Genomic DNA, 19560 nt, shown 5'->3' on the forward strand with positions numbered 1-19560 from the left:
TATTGCCTACTTATGTTAAGGTCTTTATTTAAATATTACTTCTGAGAAACTTTCCTGACTCTCTCTTGCTCCTATTCCGCTTCCCTATCTCATCTAGGGTGGTGTATTTCTTAGGGTTATCCATAGAAACAGAATCTATTTATAGTGTCTCTCTCTCTCTCTCTGTCTCTGTTTCTCTCTGTCTCTCTCTCAATTTGTTTTAAGGAATTAGTTCATGCGATTATGGAAGCTGAGAAGACTCAAGCTCTATAGTTGGCAAGCTGTAGATCCAGTAGAATCTATGCATAGTTAGTTACAGTCCGAGTTTCTCAACCTTTTTGTTCTATTCGGGCCCTCATTTGATTGAATGAGGCCCACCGACATTAGAGAGGCCAATCTGCTTTACTTAGTCTACTGATTCAAATATTTATCCTATCCAAATGCTTAAACATCCTCACAGACACACTCGAATAATGTTCAGCCAAATGTCTGGGTACCCTGTGATCCCATCAAGTTGGCACATAAAAGTAGGCATTATAGATGAGTATCCCTGTTACATTCATAGCACCCTGCATATAGTAATTATCACAACTGCAATTAATAAAACTACTTGGCAGTTATTTGTTTAATGTCTGTCTTTCATCTAGACTGTAAACTACATGAAGGTGAAGATTTTGTAAACTTCTCTGTAAACTTCTCTGTATTCACCATAGGGCTAAATAACAGAGTAGATATTGTAAAACAGTATAAAAATTAGGGGGCTGAGCATGGTGGCTCACACCTGTAATTCCAGCACTTTGGGAGGCCGAGGTGGATGGATCACGAGGTCAAGAGACCGAGACCATCCTGGCCAATATGGTGAAACCCCATGTCTGCTAAAAATACAAAAATTAGCAGGGCATGGTGACACGCACCTGTAATCCCAGCTACTTGGGAGGCTGAGGCAGGAGAATCACTTGAACCCAGGAGGTGGAGGTTGCAGTGTACCGAGATCATGCCACTGCACTCCAGCCTGACGACAGAGCGAGAATCCGTCTCAAAAAAAATATTAGGGATGCTGCCTAACATAAGTGGAAAATTCAGGCAATGAGAGAGGGTCTAGGTCTAGTCAAAATGCTTCCTCCTTCTTGGGTGCTCTAAAAATACCTAGTACTATCATTGTACACCTAGCACTGCTCCTGTTCTGCCAAATGTGGAATTCTGCAATAGTTCAGACTGTCTAGGCTCCAGGAATGGCATTGCTAATGGAAAATTATATCTAACGGAAATCTATTCTTTAAGGGGCTTAGGGGGTTTTAGGGGGGTTGGGGGTGACTCAAAATGATATAAACTGTAGCCTAAAGTCAAGCCCCAGGCAGGGATATATATATATATATATATATGTATATGTGTGTGTATATGTGTGTGTGTGTGTGTGTGTCTGTGTATTCATTCACTCTGATTCCTTTTATAACTTTCTTCAGGAAAGAAATTGTGAGCCAAGGCAGCATCCACTCATAACTTTTTTTTGCCTTGTTTTGGATACTAAGTAATATAATTCTCTTTGACTTAAATAGAATCATTTAAAAGCAAGCAATCATGAATTCTAAATAGAGGACTTAAATAGGAGGTTTGTAAACATTACATGTTCTCCTACCTTGTCTCCTACAGATACACCCATTTATCTGGGAAGGGGCATACAGATTTGGCAGTACCTTTCTTAAAGACAATAGATGGTAGCCACAGTGTATTGTGACCTAGTTCCCAATGGAAGAAATATTGTTTATATGTTGGTGTAGGAAATCTCAGGCTCCATGTAGGGAGCTTGAATCTCTCTCCATGCAAGAATCTCTCTCTCTGTTCATTAAATATTTGTTTAGTAGTCAGTGATCCCATGTTGGGTCCTAATGATTACTGTATGTTTTCTGAGGGTTCACAAACCATTTTATAATCTGCTCTACAACTTTTTAGGGAATTAAGATTAGGCTTATGGATAAAGTTTCTTCTTTAAATTTAAGTGTATTTGCCTCTCTTCAATCATTGAGTTCCTTAGCATTTACTTTTACTTTTCAAATTTTATGAAATATAAAAATTTAGGTGTCTTGCTGAAGAAGGGTACTAAGTGCTGGCAGTAATTAATCAGTCCTTAAATCTCTCTAGGGCAAGACTTGGTATACACAAAGGCAGCCAGTTAAGAGCCTGTTGTGTTGGAAAGATGCTGCTCAGGAAGTCTTCATTCCTTGGAATTGTGGTCTCTTTGACTTTGCCTTGGTTCCAGGGTTTCTTAGACATGGTCCTCAGGGTCTTCTAGTGACTTCCCGGCGTAGGACTTCATCTACCCTTGTTGCTTATATCAAAAACAGAATGTGGTTAAGTAACCACTGATTTATATTTTTACTATTGATCTACAGAGGTTATCAAGAATTTTGCTAAGGCTTGAGTTTTAAAAGTGTTTTAGTGGCAGTTGGAGATCTCCCATTATATAATTGGATCACTGTCATCTTTTATTAAATATGTGAAGGCAGAACTGTGCAATACGAACATTCGGAAAGTAGTCTAATCTATTTGTAGACTCTTTAATATTTTCAGAAATTCCCTGTTGAAATCTTTAAAACATAGGCTCTCTTTTATATTCATGAAGATATAATCATCACTCCTAGTTTTTGTTGGGGTACACTTGTTTTAGTCATTCATGTGATTTTTAAACCAAATCCTTGCTTTTAGAAAATCCTTAAGTTTGTCTTTCTGTCTTCTGGTTTTTATGTCTCTTATTTTTCAGCCTTAGAACTCTAAAGCCAAAAATCCTATTCTGACCCTAATGACTTGTCCATGATCCCAGAAGTTTATTATGACATATATTGTAATAATTGCCAATGAAAAACAGCCTAATTGCTACTACCTGTTATAAAACAATGTCTTACATAGCTCTCAGCATTTAACAGTTATGTAAAAGAGCACAACTCAGCAGAGATTATCTTTCTCCTAAGAGTTTTTAGAAGAGAGAAGAAATCGTAGACAAAAATATGTAAAAACACTAATTATAGAAGATTCTGTCTTTGTGAAACAAACATGGAGAAATAAATGTCAAAGGGAATCCTCCATTTTTATTGCTGAAATGATTAAGGCTTTTTTTAGTCTGTCACATTTAAAGTATAAATCTCTCATGACATATCTATTTGCATCTTAAATAAATCATTAAAATGTAAGTAATATGTTGACTTAGTATTTACATTCAAGGGTACCAAACTGTTTTACCCACATTAGCTGACTTTTAAGTCTCTGAATTAGGTATGTTTGTTCTGGGTATTATTATTATTCCTACTTTGAGTCTTAAAAGAAGGAAATAAAAGAACAAAAAGGTTAACTACATCTTTAGATTTGTATTAATGTGACTGTACAATGTAACAGTGGAATTTCAAGACGTTTTATAATTAGCTTGCTTTTGAATGTTATTTACATATGTAAGTGCTTTGTATAATTGATCTTATTCCTATGTTTTACTTCGTTTTCTATTACTTATTTTCTGACTGAGTCAAAAGTTAATTTGTGCCTAATTTAATACCATTTGGGTTAAACTTTTTGGGATAGTAATATAAATACAAATACTCTAAAGTAATAAAAATGTCAGTTATTAGATCAAGTAATTATATAATGACATTTCTAAAGACAATTACTTCTATTTTAGGTTAGATTTATTTGTTGAGTTCTGTGCATTATAGTTCCTAAAACTAACTCTAAGATAATACTTTAAGTTTTTGTACAGAACTTTAAAGTTTACAATACCATGTCATGCATTTTCAATTTTATGTATTGGTATAGGCCATGGCCACATAAAAATTGACTAGGTATAGTTAATTCTCAGTATTTCTTTAAGTAATCTTAAATTGCATGTATGCCAAAGCAATTATTTTACATTACTACTAAATATCAAATATTGCAGATGTCCAAGAAATCGAGTTCACAAAATCCTTGTATTTTCAAAGACACACACACACTATTATTTTTGTTGAAGGGGAAAGAAAGATCAGACAATAGAATCCCAGCTTATTTCTACTTGTATAAATCAAGTCATTTAAATAAATGAATTGTGTATGCTGACCTGTTCTACCAATGTGCTACTGGGGATGTATGAAAAAAGATGTGCATGGTGGTGGAAGTAGAAAGAGGCATAAAGCGTATTGGAAAACTACCAAATGTCCCCTGCAAATGGGCCCTATTCAGAATCAGTAAGCGTATGATGAGTGAAGTGGTTTTGAATATCGCCTTTAGATTCCATGCTGTTACAAGGCCAGCCCTGAACATGGCAACTCTTATTTCCACACACAGTACCTCTTCACTCTCAATTTAACCCCCAAATCTGATGAACCCATTACTCCATACTTGATTTCATGGAACAAGGAGTAGATATAGTTACAAATGATCAATCACAAGCCGTGAACCAAAGCAGCAAGGCATTAACAATTCACACCATTTCGGTCCACTTGCTCAAGCAGAACATGTGCCAGCATATTTAATGCACAGCTACTTCGTTCAGTTTAAGAAAAAAAACATGACTCAGGCTGCATTTTCAAAATGGAGAGGACTTTCTAAGATTTCATACCTCCTAAGCCTTAATGTCAACATTCATCCACACATCAGCAATTAAAATAACCAGGTGTCCTATAAAGGTCATAATGTCCAAATTAAATTTTACTCAGGTAAAAACAATATGACCTATGAAATTCTTCCTTCAATGCATCACTATTCTGTTTGATCCTGTCATACAAATCAATGTCTCTTACAGCAGTATTGTAACACTGTAGACCCCACAGGCAATATGCCGTCAGTTTAATAGGATCACTGAAAAACTAAAGCAGCTGTGAAAGATTGCTCTAAGTATAGCAATCGCGTGCTTGTCATTTTGTTCAGTGGAGGAAAAATCCAAATTTGGGTAGGCATCGGTATTTAAGAAAACGACTGTGAAATCTTTTCTCATAAGTACCTTACGGACAATAAGATTTGACATATAGCATGTAAACAAAAGTACACAGCAGCTGTTTAGTTTTGTTTGGATAAAAATACACTGATATAAATCAAGCAACACAGGAGACAGTGTGTTCTCCATCATTCAATCTTCTCTGCAGACCATGCTTTTGAATGGTGTCTGATGGTTGCTGTGGGACCAGGAGCTTTCCAACTATTTCGTAAAGCTGGATAAGGAACATTAAAAGACACACATACCTTGGCACTAGCTCAAACTCCCTGCAGTCATACTTCCTGGACTGGGAAGCAGTCACATCTTAGTATCTTTTAAAAATTTACTTTGTTTTGACCAAAGAAGACTTTTTAGGTCAACTTCATTTAAAAAAACAAAACAAAACAAAACCCTATTGAATTGGTTGAATTGGTGGGAAATTTCCAAATGTCTTGGTGTATTTCTAAATGATATCTTGTTAGCAATAGCCAAGTATTTTAGAAGCTGGATCTGCAGCTTGCTGCCAAAGAGTATATAGAAGTTTCTTTATAGGTAACTATACTCTGGGCAGTGTGCTTTTCTTTCATAGTCTCATGTACTCTGACTGAAATGTGAAAATTACAATATTATGTAAATTATGGTTATGGATATTTAATTGGCATGACTTTTAATTTTTTATTGTAAGCAGGTTATTAAAGCCTTTGATTATTCCCTGTGCTTCTTGAAATGCTATTAACAAAAAATCCTGATCTTTTTAGCTTTCCATATTAGACTGAAATGCAGTGTGCAAAGTGGCCCTTTCAATGTAGGATGTTGCTTTTGGAGAGGGATATATTCCCTCGGTATAGATCATGACAGAATATTCCAGTCTAACTCTGATAGACAAATTTGATTAGCTTTGTCGTTTCTCTTTAGAGAGATTTTTGGTTCCTTATCATGTACTGCCTCCATTATGTATCCCAAGTAAGTTCACACTTCCTATCAGTGATGAAATATTTTTAATATAAGATCCTCTTGAAGGCTGAACAGTTTATTTTCTTATTTAATATTTGAACTCATTTTTGGGGTTCTTAGAAGAAATTACCTTTTTTATTTAAAAGAGTTATTTTGACCTTAATCTAATATTATTGCTCTGTCATTTAAATTTTATTATGTGCCTTTTCCTATAGAAGCATGATTTATGACAAGGTAGGATAAAGTACATAACGGTTTTCCAAGGACTTTTTAAAAATACCCATCTCTGGCCTTCTCCTGTCTAGTTAATGCTTCCTTCCCAAATCTTAAGACTTTCTTTTTATATTTATTTTCCTCCTTAGTCTTCATAATCATATAAGGAAAATTAAAATAAAAACAATTGCACACATTCTAAATATGCTTTGAAATTCGGGTATATTCATGTTTATTTAACAAATTCAGATCAAATTTTTTTAGGTTATAGAAAGTTGCAGGTTCTAAATGATCGTGGATAGTTGTAGTTATGTTCTTAAAACTTACCCAGAAGACTGTCTACAGTATATCTGCAGTACCATGTATTCATCTAGTAGACATTTGTTGAGCACTGCTTTCACCAAACTAAAAAATATCATGACTTCAAACTCCAAAACGTTTCAGGATTTACTGGGGGCTGAAAGTGGGAGGGGACAAGATATGGACTAATACAAATCAATAAAAAAAAAAAAAAAAGAGAGAATGCGATGGGAGGCATAGAGGAGGGAGCAATTAATTCTACCTAAATCATTTAGGATATTTTGCCAGATGTGGTAACATTTGATATGAGCCTTGAAGGACAAGAGTATATTAATAGGTGGGGAAAGGTGGGAGGAAATGGAAAAGGAATGAAACAGCGTGAGTGAGAAAGGTATTGGTTGATAATTATGAAATGAATATAGCTACTAGTTTTGGTTATATAATCTGTTTACCTATGATGCTCACTACCAGCTCTGTCCAGTGGAGTTACTCTTTTTGGTCACATGATTTATCAGCAGCCTCAGTCTTAGCTCCAAACTCATTGAAATGACTGGATTAATTTTCATTTTGCCCTATAGTTATAACTTGAGATGAAACAAAAGGAATGAAAAGTAATCATCTACATAGCTTTTCACCTTTCCAGGGGTGGAAGTGATCCCAATGAAATGATTCCATTTGACTGATGTCTGCATAATTGCTAAATTTAAGGGATGATTAACTTCCAAACCATTTAATATGAAATGTTGAGGGTTAGCTTAATGAAAATACAGAAAAGAGAAGTTCTTACCACAATCATGCCAACAGGAGAAACTAGGTAGAACACCTGTAATAAAGGCCTTTCACATAAGAAGAAATGTTCATGTGTAGTTATGCACACAAATATTAAAAGACCATAGGATAACTTTCTTGAATGAGGCAATATTTCTACATAGTAGTTTGAAGACAGAGAAGCACATGGTTGGAAGGACACAAAAATAATAAGGGAAAAAGAGAACTCTACATAAAAGAGAAGAAAACCATTGGTTAAGAGCACTTATGAGCTATGATTTTGTATAGAATATTAGGAATATCCACTAAAACACTTAAATAACTAATTCACATCCATGTTAAAATCTATGGGTTGAGGTTAAAAAGTCGAGCAACTTCTTTTTTAAAAAATCAATTATTCAATAATATTTTAAAAGTACATTTTAGGCCGAGGCTTCTTTTTAAATGGACAGTTCTTTAATTCTAACTGCTTAATAAATATTATTATTTTTTAGTATAACATAGGCTGATTTATACATCCTTTTTAAGTACTTAGGCGTATCATTTTCTTATGTTTTCTGTACCTTCCTAGTTAGTGGAAACATTGTTTGTTCTTGGAGTGTGCTTTGTCTTCCTTTTCAAGAAGATCATCAAAGTTACTAGTTTGCAGCTTCTAAAAAGAAAGAGCCTTCTAATCCCTAGTTCAGAGGCTAACCTTTATTAGTGCTCTCGCGGTTATAATGAGGACCCTGCTTCCTGCAGGGAGATTCTGGAATACTGAACAGATTATTCAACAAGTTCAGAGCAGATTCTGAAGTCCCTTATAAAACCTGCTTGTGAATACTGCTTTCTTTGCTTTGCTGTTTCTGGTTTCCATAGTATTCCTAATTACATAAATCATGTGGAACATGGGAGCTGTTTTCCATCCAGTATCAATTCTGACACTGCTTATGCTGTGGTATAATTTTATTTTATTTTCTAAGCTGTATTTTTTGTAAAATTCTTGTGGAGAGTATAAACTTTGAAAAACTTAGAATTTTTGTTGTTAGATCTAGTAAGTGCTTTATTTGGAATCCCTTGGGCTGACACAAATAATCTGAAAGTTATTTTGTGACAAGCATAGATAGAGAATCTGATAAAATTTTCTCATGTTTAAATTCAAGATTAACTCTAGGTGTAAATCATTCAAGCTTATCACCTACTGCTCAATTTATTAAACTTTATTTCAACTTAATATCTATTTACGTAGTGCCTTTCAATGTTCAAAAAGTATGCCAGGTTCAATGAGTGTACCAATTAAAGGTGTATGAATTAAAATCTAACACATAGTAATATATGAATGTGTAGCAATAAACTAAAAGCACTGATGATTCTTAAGCTAGGTTTCTTTTGAAAAAATTGTAATCAAGATTGCTTTATATTATACATTTTTAAAGGTTGAAGAGTTATAATTCTGAATATAAGCTCATTTATCTTTTAATTTTTATTGCTTTTATAATATTTATGATCTTATTTTTTTTAAGTTTGAGGTGTTTGTTATAAGACTTAGAAAAGCAATTACTCTAAGACAGTATAAAAATGAGGTTGATAGATTAATTTCAGGAATTAGTTTCTCAAGCTAAATAAGTGAATTTTATGCACACATCTAAGATGTTTCAATAGTAATTGGCTCATAATTTCCTCTTAACTTTATACTATATTAGTAACAAAATCTTGAACCCTGTTTTCAACATTCTCCTTAGTGTTGAACATATTAGACAGACTTTAAATTATGCTTTGGTAGAGAGTTGTGGAACTTAGTGCCATAAAATGCATAACTTTTTTACCAAGAGCAAAATTTAGCAGAATACCAGTAGCAAAGGCCATTTGCATAACTCAGCCTCTCAGCAGCTCAGCTGAACCTAATTGTAATTCAATTTCCAGATTGCTATGCTAGGCCTTTCTGCATAAAATATGCAACATATAACATAACTAACGGCATGACCTATTTTCTTTGCCGGACCTATTTTCTTTGCCGATGATCTTTTTAATTCCTTTTTCTAGCAGTAATGTGTATCAGAATAAGGTAGCCAATACATATAGTTATTTTGCATGTTTAGGTTTGTGTCACATGTATATACTTAAATAATGACCAAGTAAAGAATAATATCATTTACTTTTTCTGGATTCCCAAGTGTGCCATTTTTATTTCTTGACTTCTAGCTTTTCAGAGGAAAATTAAATCTTGAAAAAATGTTAGCTAGCTGCCATGTTATTGGACTATTTTGCACTAGAAAGACTTTATAAACTAATCGTGTGAAAAAGTGTATAAACATGTTTGTCAACTCCTTATGGATGTTGCAGTACATACCCATAAGTAAATATCTTTTATCTATTTACAAAACGCATGCTGGAATAGCATTCCTAAATCCTTGACTGTTTCACGTTCCAGAAACTGAAAACAGAAAGGTATGATAAAATGCTTGTTTAAGATTCTGCCCCCTGTTTTTAAACAGTCTTGCCATCCTGTTGTGTGGGTTACTTAAGGAATGCAACAAAAATCGTGAAATAGGATGGTTTATAAAGGTGTGGATTATATTTTATGAATAATTTCCAGATGTGATGTTTTAGGTATATGGACTGCTCTACAAGAAGCTATGTGCAGAAACAACATGGATCTTACAATTTTATCAGGACAATGCAAGTAGGTTTCAGCAAGGTTGGTTCCAACTCATCTGTGATAAATGAGAAGATAAGGCAATCAGTGCACACCATGACACTCTGTGCAGCTAGTTAGGCACACTTCAGAACTATTCAGGTGTGCTCACAAAGCTTATAAGTCTTGCATGGGGGGTGTCTCAATATAAATACATCCTTCATGGTGGCCACTAGTAACGCAGGAATTGCCTCTCTAAGACTTAACCCAGGTCAGATATAAATAATAGATGTTAAGAGTTAGCTCTGGTATTGGGGCTGTGTTCTAGGCAGTGTATTTCGGTTGGGTTGGGTCAAAAGAATTTTTTTCCCTTCTTTTCTCGCATAGTTCCTCTGCTTGAAAAATGCCTGCAAAATTCCATCACACCTTTGCGAGGACCACTTTGGGTCTCTAAGGGAGAAGGTTTCAGCCCCTCAGGAGCTAAGATGTACATCCAAGGAGTTCTTTTGGCCCTGTACCAACGATTAAAGTCTGCAAAAAAATACTATAAACAGGTGAGTCATCCCTCTTTAAAAATTTCTTTATTGTATGTTTTAAAAATATACTTGGTTGTATAGAGGCAATGATTGGCATTGTGTCATAAAAGAACTGTGACATGTATTTTGTGAGCTCAGTGCCCGTTAGGGAGCCAAAAATGCTGTTTCTGTAATTTCAAAGCCAACAATAATGGAGCTAATTGTATCTGTCTTTTGGTATAAGATGTCATATGTGTCATCTTTTCTTGCAGCGCATACTGGGCAAAGTGAAGGCAGCTTCTTACATGGAAATTCTATAGACAATTACTTTAAATAAGAGAATAAATAGCTCCTAAGTCATTTGAAGGTTTAAATGTTTAGCATTCTATTTTTTTCCAGCATAAAATCAGATTTATGGGGTCTAGAATACAACAAATCACATTCTGAAAAATGAAATCGTGAATCAACTTCATGTCAAGAGTAACTTACTTCATTTATCCTTATTTAACTTGTCTATTTCAGGAGTCAAAAGTGTAGAAACAGGGTTAGTTTATTTGAATCAGGTTAAACCGGATTTTGTCCTTTAATTGCTGTGTATTTATTTCATATTTGTATGTGTGTGGGTAAAGGCTGGTATTTTTATAATCATGTATAGGGACTTTCGATTTATCTTAAAGTAGGATTCACATTTGTAAAGCAGAATAACTGATGCCATTTATAACATAAAAATGGAATTGCCACATTTAAAAAATCCTCTTTGTACTTGGTTTTAAGAATCGAAGCACATGTTTTTACCAAGCTAAATGAGGACTAGGTTTTATATTTTGAACTGGGAGGTTCCAGTTTAGAACTGGGCTCATTATCTGAGACCACAGACTGCTGAAAAATGAATATTTTGAAAGCATCATGCTATTATTCTCTGCTTGCAGAGAGGAAGGGGAGGTGGGAATGGGCTGTCAGTCTTAGTGTTCACACAGCACCTCCTGCTGTCGAGTTTGGAAAAGAACAACTTGTGTGGAATAAAGTGTTGTACTAAGGTATCCAGAACTAGCAAAAAACATCTTCCCAAGAAAACTTCGCAAAATGTGTTTGGTTTGCCTCGTTAATTTCAGCAGATCCAGAAACAGGATTAATAATTATCATAGATAAGGCTATTCATAATAATACAATGAAAGAAAGAAAAATCCAAACGAATGTTCTTTATTAAGCCATTATATATAGAAACTAGTATAAAATATTTTATTGCATTTAGATTAAATTATTTTAGTTGAAATATTATTTAAGTTTTAAGATATCGTGATATTATAAAATGGATCATGATGAATTGCATTACGATAATTTATTTGGAATTATGTGGTTTGATTCCACTTATTGAAATTTAAAATTATTTAATGTTAGAAGAAATAATGAGACAATTCTCCAATTCAAGAAAAGCACTGTTTAAATAAAATCTAAAGACAAGCTTAAACATTTTCTAAGTTTCATTTCAAGTAAGGGTGTTAGAAATAAGAAACATCCCAGAAAGTAATGGCATGTTTTTCTTCCACTGTCTTAAACATGTAAAATTTAAATAAGTATAAATTGCTATACTAGATTTAAAAGAGCTCTGTGCATTGTAAGAAAAAAATACTTTCAGAATTACTTAGTGCTTTCATTAAAACATTTCTTTATGACTCAAAATTGAAAAATATATTTTATTAAATATTAAATTATGAACAAAACTTAACATTTTAGTGTCTCTGTGATTGTCTGTTTGGGCAGTCTGTAAAGATTTCAACATTATATGAAATTTAAGAATATTTTGAAACCTATGCTCTTTGCCATTTCTCCTAAAGCTTTTTTCTTCCACTAAGTTGTAATAATTCACAGCTTTACATTCAGCAGTTTTAATATGATACTTAAGTTTTATTTTGAAATATAAAAATGAAGAAAAATAAGCAGAAATTTGCTCATTATGTATTTTTATATAAATTTCTGTTGCTTTAGATGTGCTCTATTTTATGTATGCTTGAGGTTTTCTTCTTTTGTAATGTTATATTAAGACTTAATTTAAAATTATTTGAATGTTTAGAGAAGTCACTATAGTGATACCCTTAACAGACCATCAGTGCTTAGGTGTTAAGCCTAACAATATCTTTATTTGTGAGTGAGATTTCTTAACAAATATCCTTCTTAAGCATTAATGAACTTTGTTTGAACTACACTTACTTCATTTGACCTTTGGTATAGCCTTTTCTATTTAGTTTTATATAAGATTGTGTTAAAGAATCTTTAGATAGGTGAAATGGAGGTAGATGATGATTCCTATTTCCTTAACAAATTAAAGTTTATAAATCGTATGATTAGATTATTCTTGATATTATTTCAATTTATTTCACTTTTGAGACCACATATAAAAACAACAATATTGTCTTGATGTCTGTCGAAATATAAGCTTTAAATTTTGTCATTCCCAAAGGAAATTTATTTTAAATAAATTGCGATAATATAGCTTTAAAAGAAAAGTCAGGGCTACTGGTTTTATGTTTACGAACTTACTCATTTTTCAATTTTTAACTTTAGCTTGGCTGTTATAGCATGCAACTGAATTAAGCACACTACATTAGGGTGGTCTTAAATATATACTGATTCGTGTGTATTAAAATGAGATATTTTATTTAGAACAGTATAAAGTCACTTAGACATACATTTATCACATTTATTTCCTTAAAAGTGGAAACATCTTAGAAATTGCTTGGTGCTAAGCAGAATCTATTTAATTGGTAATCTTTGCAATTGCATAAATGCATTCCTATGAAATGTAGTTAACACTTTCAGCGACAGGGCCATTCCATCTCATTAGCATTCTTGTTATGTAGTGGTGCTGTTGGTGGGGGTGTTGAAGTAGGAATGCCATTGTGTCGAGTTCTAGTGTTTGGGGACAAACACTGCTGTGGAAGGAACGTGTGAAAAGGCCACAGTCCTGTCAGTGAATGAGGAAGGCTGTGCTTTCTGTGTGCTTCAAGCAGGGAAGCTGTCATTCATAGGCCTAACACAGCTAAGGAGAGGCCAAAACACAAGCCTGCACTACCTTTTAAAATGATATTAGTGACTTTTAAACATGATCTTCTTTATTTATGATCTCACATAGAGCTTTTAGTTGCTGTCAGTAAACAAAATATGGCAGTCTGTTCAGAAACACTGTAAAGATGCATAAACGTGCATGGAGCTGTGCCAGGCAGCTATACAAATAATGACTCAGAATGGCTGATGGGCAGTGTTAAGTACAAATGTGATTTTTGAGAAATACTCATTTCTGAAAATGTCTTCCCAAGTTTGAATTTCCCCCCCAACCAACAAAATTCCTGGAGACTTTTACATAAGAATGCATAGTACTTTTTTTTTTAAATACAATTTTTGAAAGCACTCATGAACTTTCAGTTTTAATCATTTAAAGCTGTTCACAGTATGGCCTAACAGTTCTTATAGATTGCATAGTTATTATTGAAATTCAGAGAGAAAAAAGGGAAATGAGTATCTAACTATAATATCGTTGTAAGCACCATCTTAATTAGGAAGAGTCATAGCCTCCGAATTCGTTAGGCCACGAAAAAATGTGAATCTGTGAATTTAAGAAATTTTAAGGAATTTTTAATTCTACTCCTAGTTTTTAGCACTTCGGAATAAAATGATTAAGTTTGATATTAAATTTTAGCTGATTTGATTACTCAAAGCAAAATAAATAAACCAAAGTATTCTCCAATATTTCTTAAATTCTTGGGGTATTTTCTAAACTTTGGTAGTGTATTGAAAAACACTGCAATTTCTATTTATGTCTGAAGTTGTGGGAAAATGTTTTATTTCTGTAATTTTAATTTTGGAATGTGTATTTGAGGTATTTGTAGTAAATCATTACTTAATAAAGTTTGTTGAGGATTATATAATTTTTGGCCCGAGTGATTTAAATTTAAATTTTTTTTGCATGTATGTAGTCTCTTTTGTTTATTAATTTAAGCAAGTTAACTTTTTTGGATGCTGTTATATATGCTATATGTAAAAGTTCTATATTTGGCATATTGTGTTTAGCAATCTCAGGTACTGAATTTCTATTTCAAAAATTAGGTTTTACTTTTTAAATTGTAACAATATTGCAGATTTATTTTGTGGGCATATTATTTGATGAGGAAATAACCATCTAGCTTCAGTATATATTGTTTTTGCAGTTTAAAATTGAAATGTATTTTGTTAACATACTAAAACTAAGCTCTACCAAAGCACTTAGATTTTGTTTAAAAAATTGTGTAAGTTAATGTTTGCTCTCTTTATCCACACTTTCAATAAGTTTGGTAATTAGGTATCAAACAACAGTATAATATAATTCTATCCAGAATTGATTCATCTCAAAATATGCTTGAATTACATTTATTATTGACAAAATTTGTTTATTGCATAAAGTATTTTAAAAAGAATCTTAGTATTTTAATTTTTCAGAAAAGAAGTGCTTAAAGTTTGTCTTTTCAGATCCTGTGTCAATTAAAATAATTTATTGGTTCTACATCATTGAATGAATACCTATTTCTATTTCATTTTCTGTACATACTTTAAAAATTGAGCTGTTTCTTTGACTTAGCCTTTCTGTGACAACACTTAAAATATTTCAATTTTTAACAAACTTCCTAATTATCCTTTGAAACCTTGGAACAAAATCTATAATATATAAATATAATATACTATTAAAAACATGAAAATAGTGTGATAGTCATTTCGAGATGAAAACTACTTCTGAAGGTTCTGGTAAGTAATTTTTTTTAGAATATTAGGTTGTTTGTAGATTTGAGTGATTGTTGATTTTTTTTTTTCCTGAAACCAAGCTGCATTCTAGTTACTTGAAGTATTTTAAGAACCTTAAACTTGTGTCTCTTTCCAAGTGTCATGCTTTGAGCAGGCCTAACATCAGTTAAATGAAGTGAAAATTGCATTCTTGTCTTGATAGAGATGAAAATGGATTTCTGGTCATGAAATAGATGTAGTTGTCACTTTTTAAAAAAGGTGTCAGCAGTTTGCTTCAGTGAGTAAGGTGCCAATTCAGCATGGCAGTAAACTTGTGATCTGAGCAATCAATAAAATGCTTCAATAACTTCTGCTTCATTACACTTATAATAAGAGGCTATAGATCCATGGCACATAAAATGTTGATAAAGAGGATATGTGGGGATGGACTGCGACAATTTTCTCAAAAGTACAGTAAGTGCAATATTGCCATCTAGAGTTTGTGCATAGGTAATTATTACAGAGAGGGGGGAAGTGACAGTGGAATAAAATAGGAAGTGATATTGAAATACTGTTTATTTTCCATCATTTATCCATGACACATTTATCTTCATGGAACATTTCATTTGACTTGTCATAAGGCTGTTTAGGTCAGGAGAAAATTTTCAAATCTGTGTTTTTCTCTAATTCTCTTAGAATTATACTACCAAGTGTCAAATATGTATCTCTAGCTCAAAATTGAACTTTTTATCATGAAAACTATTTATTAAATAATTGACTTTGGAAAAAAATAGAGGTTTTTCTTTTTTACATGGTAATTCAGTTCTATAAATCCAGAGAGCTTTATTGACATCTCAGCTGGGTGTCTTTCAATTAGAAAAATTATCTGTATTAATGTTAAACCTTCTCCAAAGAATAAGGGTGAACTTACGTTTCAAATAGTATTTTAAAATAAATATTTTTAACTTAAAAACTGCATCTCATGAAGGAAAGATAGACTTTTCTGCTTATGCAATTCTGAACATTTTGATGAAAAGTGAATTCCATTTGGGGATCATCTAGGAATATGTTTCCATCTTTATCAACATATTAAAAATATTAGTTATCACCTTTTCTTTATTAATTAAAAATTATTTAAATTGTTTCATTTTATAATACTTTTTGAATGAACTAATATGGAAACATTTAAAAATCGTTTATCCTCTGTACTTGTGACTGAATAGAAAATTTTATAAAAATCAGAATTTAAGTGTTTTAATTATAATACAGATAAAGTAAACTTAATATGGATATAGATTGACTTAACAAGGAAAGTTGTGGTTTTCTTTTTACTCAACTCTCCCTTTACAGAATATGGACCATTTTTCTAAATTTATAGAGCTAGGCCTTTAAGTTTCCCTGAGATGAATAATTTGGCATTGATATATTATTAACGCATTTTTTCTAATACACTGTTGACATATTTGGCTTTTGTCTGCATGTGAATGACTTCCATAATTGTAAAAAATGGAAATGATTATAACCTAAATTTATTTTCATTTTCTGACCAAAAATTTATTCTCAGACATCCTAACGTTATATCCCCACTTATATTTAAGATAATTCTTTAGTTAGATGAAAATATCCTTCTTTAGTTAGATGAAGATATCTTATGTTGAAATTTCTAATCATATTGGGTAGAAATATTGCATTTTAAAAACTCCAAATAAAGATAGAATTGTCCAGGCAAAGTACTTGAAAGTAGACCTGACAAATGTTCTTTAAATTAACCACCTACAGGTATTATTGCCTATGACTCTTTTGAAATGAGAATAAATTTTATAGAGTTACAGCAGCAAAGTGAAAGAGTGTGTTTGATAGATTCTCTGAACGGTTTCAACACCCACAGGTATTATTTGTAAGAAAACAATCATGCCGAGTCTTCAGCTGGTTAGAGAGGGCATAGCATTCTATCTTCACCTGACATCCTATCTGTTCTGTCAACATCCTGGGCCCCCTGCCTCCTGCCCCCTCCTCCCAAAACAATAATGCTTACTGAGAGGTTCGTGTGAATGAACAAGAATATGAATTTTTTTTCCTTGAAGAACTAAAACGGTATTGAATACACATTCTTAGTAGGAGGAAAACCAACTCTCTTGAGGATTGACTAGTATTTTCTATTTACTATTCAAATGGATCAGTGTTGTCAATGATTGCTAGTTAAGATCTTCGGTTATTGAGAAGTCTGACTAATGATTGATAAAGCGATTGTAAACATCTTGGGAATCATTGCTTTGCTTTATTTTATTCAGAGACATATATAGTGGCTTCCTCACTTCTTGTTAGTAGCGTTAGTTCGAGTAAACATCAATCTTACAACAAACTTCTGATTTTCAAATAATATAATTCATTCTTTGCTCTTATTTTATATATGTTGCAAAAGATGGGAATTAATATGACAATTTATTGCTCTCTTTCATAAAACTTTCTCAATTATGTTAGAAAATCAATTTTATATAACCTCCCTAAAATAATCAGTATCCTGTTACATTTCGAAAATATTTGAAGTTTCTAAACATAGCCAGTCATGCATGGAAAAAGGATATGGCAAGAGTTCATTTATCAACACTTAATATATGTGACTGGGAAGTAAATGTTGAAAGCTTTAGAGAAAAGAATTATAGCATAAATAAAAGTGCCGGAAAGGGCTTCAGCCTTGGCAAACCACAGGTGAGTTACCTCTTTTAGAACTGTACAGCACAATACACTATCCCTTGTGTTTTTAAATTAAAATTAAATAAAATTGAAAATTGGGTTCCTCAGTCTCCCTAGCCACATTTTGATTACTCAATAGCTACATCATCACTGAAAATTCCACTGGCCAATTCTTTTTTAGAAGGCGAAAATTCGGTCAGATCCTCCATTTATACTTCTGGCATTGGATTCCTCATTCTGTGATTAACAAGGTGACAAATCTTTTAACATGATCAGGGTCTAATTTGGTGTTGGGTGGGTAAGGTGCTCCAGTCCTCATAAAGCAAAACAGAACAAATATTTTGAAAACAAAACAAAACACATATAGTTTACAATCTGTTTGCCATCCAACCACCAGGTGGACACCTTTAGGCCCTTCAGTGTCTCTTAAGATCCTTATAAATGAACTATATAGTGTGGCATCTTTAGGGACTACAATTCTACCAGTCACTGATTTAACCTTATCTTTTGGGTACCTCCCCACCCCAAAAAAGTAATTAGAGAACTAAAGAAGACAAACTCAAATGATGAAGTGTTGAGTACCACTTATGTGCTCTGTCTGTGTATTAACCAGTGTTGAAAATATAGGAGAATTCTCTAAGGCCTCACCCTCAGGAAGCTAACTTTCTTGTTTTGGAGACAATGCATACCCATGTGAAGCTATTAGGAAATATACTTATCAGTATAAAAATAAGTGCTAAAATATGTGATACAGATTCTATGTATTATGGGAACTTACATAAAAGAAAGACTAGCATGAATAGAATGAAAGTGAGGTTGAAATGAATTTTAAAGGCTGCATAATCCAGTCCTCTCATTTTATAGATAATAAGACAATAATACCTCATTGAGCTGTTGTGAAGATTAAATAAGGTATATAAGACTCTTTTTTTTTTTTTTTTTTTTTGAGACGAAGTCTCGCTCTATCACCCAGGCTGGAGTGCAGTGGCATGAACTTGGCTCACTGCAACCTCCACCTCCCAGGTTCAAGCCATTCTCCTGCTTCAGCCTCCCGAGTAGCTGGGGTTACAGGCACATGCCACCATGCCTGGCTAATTTTTGCATTTTAGTAGAGATGGGTTTTCACCATATTGGCCAGGCTGGTCTCGAACTCCTGACCTCAGATGATCTGCCCATCTTGGCTTCTCAAAGTGCTGGGATTACAGGCATAAGCCACCAAAGACTCTTAAAACAGTACCTGGAACCTGGTAAGTGCTCACTGGGGATTAGCTATTATCACCAGCATCTTTATTATTAACATTATAAAGTAATTAAGACCAATGGCAGTAAGATCCTTGTCTAAGGTGAGACAGCAAGAGAGGGTTGTAATGGCACTAAAGCCTATCTTCATTAGCAAATGTAAGGCATGTTTTGTTAACTGAAGTATGGGCAGAGTTTGAAAAGGAGATTGAGATAGGCAGTGGCATGAAGTCAGGAGTGAAAAAGATTTCAAGCAGGTTATATGTGATTTTAAAAAAGGGTATCAGCAAGCCTTTGGAAGATAATGAAACATTAGAGTGAATAGGATTAAAGAAAAAATTGGCGTTGAAGAATTAAGGGCAGTGGGTATAGATAGGACCTCTCAGAGGTTGAGAGTGGTTATATTTTTTTAAAGTTCACAGCATATTAAATAATGAAGAAATGCCAAAACAGGATTTTAAAACTGTTAAGTATATTTTAGATGATTACCCTTAAAATTAACTCTATTAACAAAAAGCACAGTATGATATAATTGTTCTATTTACATGATAATTGAAAGATTTCTAAAAAATATTAATTCATAACCCATGTTGGCATGATCT

General features: G+C 33.0%; 1 protein-coding gene across 4 annotated transcripts in view; it reads left to right on the plus strand.

Annotated features, from left to right (window-relative positions):
- DCDC1 (doublecortin domain containing 1) overlaps positions 1-19560 on the plus strand; it is a 515544-nt gene that overhangs the window by 109149 nt on the left and 386835 nt on the right. For 3 of the 4 annotated variants that reach the window (XM_054441511.2, XM_063671024.1, XM_054441510.2), the window contains one exon: positions 10149-10315. In XM_054441511.2, coding sequence (XP_054297486.1) covers positions 10149-10315 — 167 coding nt within the window. Of the gene's footprint in view, positions 1-9736; positions 9810-10148; positions 11444-19560 lie in introns of those variants that run through there. The other variant, XM_054441512.2, reaches the window with a different exon arrangement.

Source organism: Pongo pygmaeus, chromosome 9, assembly GCF_028885625.2.
Source record: "Pongo pygmaeus isolate AG05252 chromosome 9, NHGRI_mPonPyg2-v2.0_pri, whole genome shotgun sequence".
Lineage (NCBI taxonomy): Eukaryota > Metazoa > Chordata > Mammalia > Primates > Hominidae > Pongo > Pongo pygmaeus.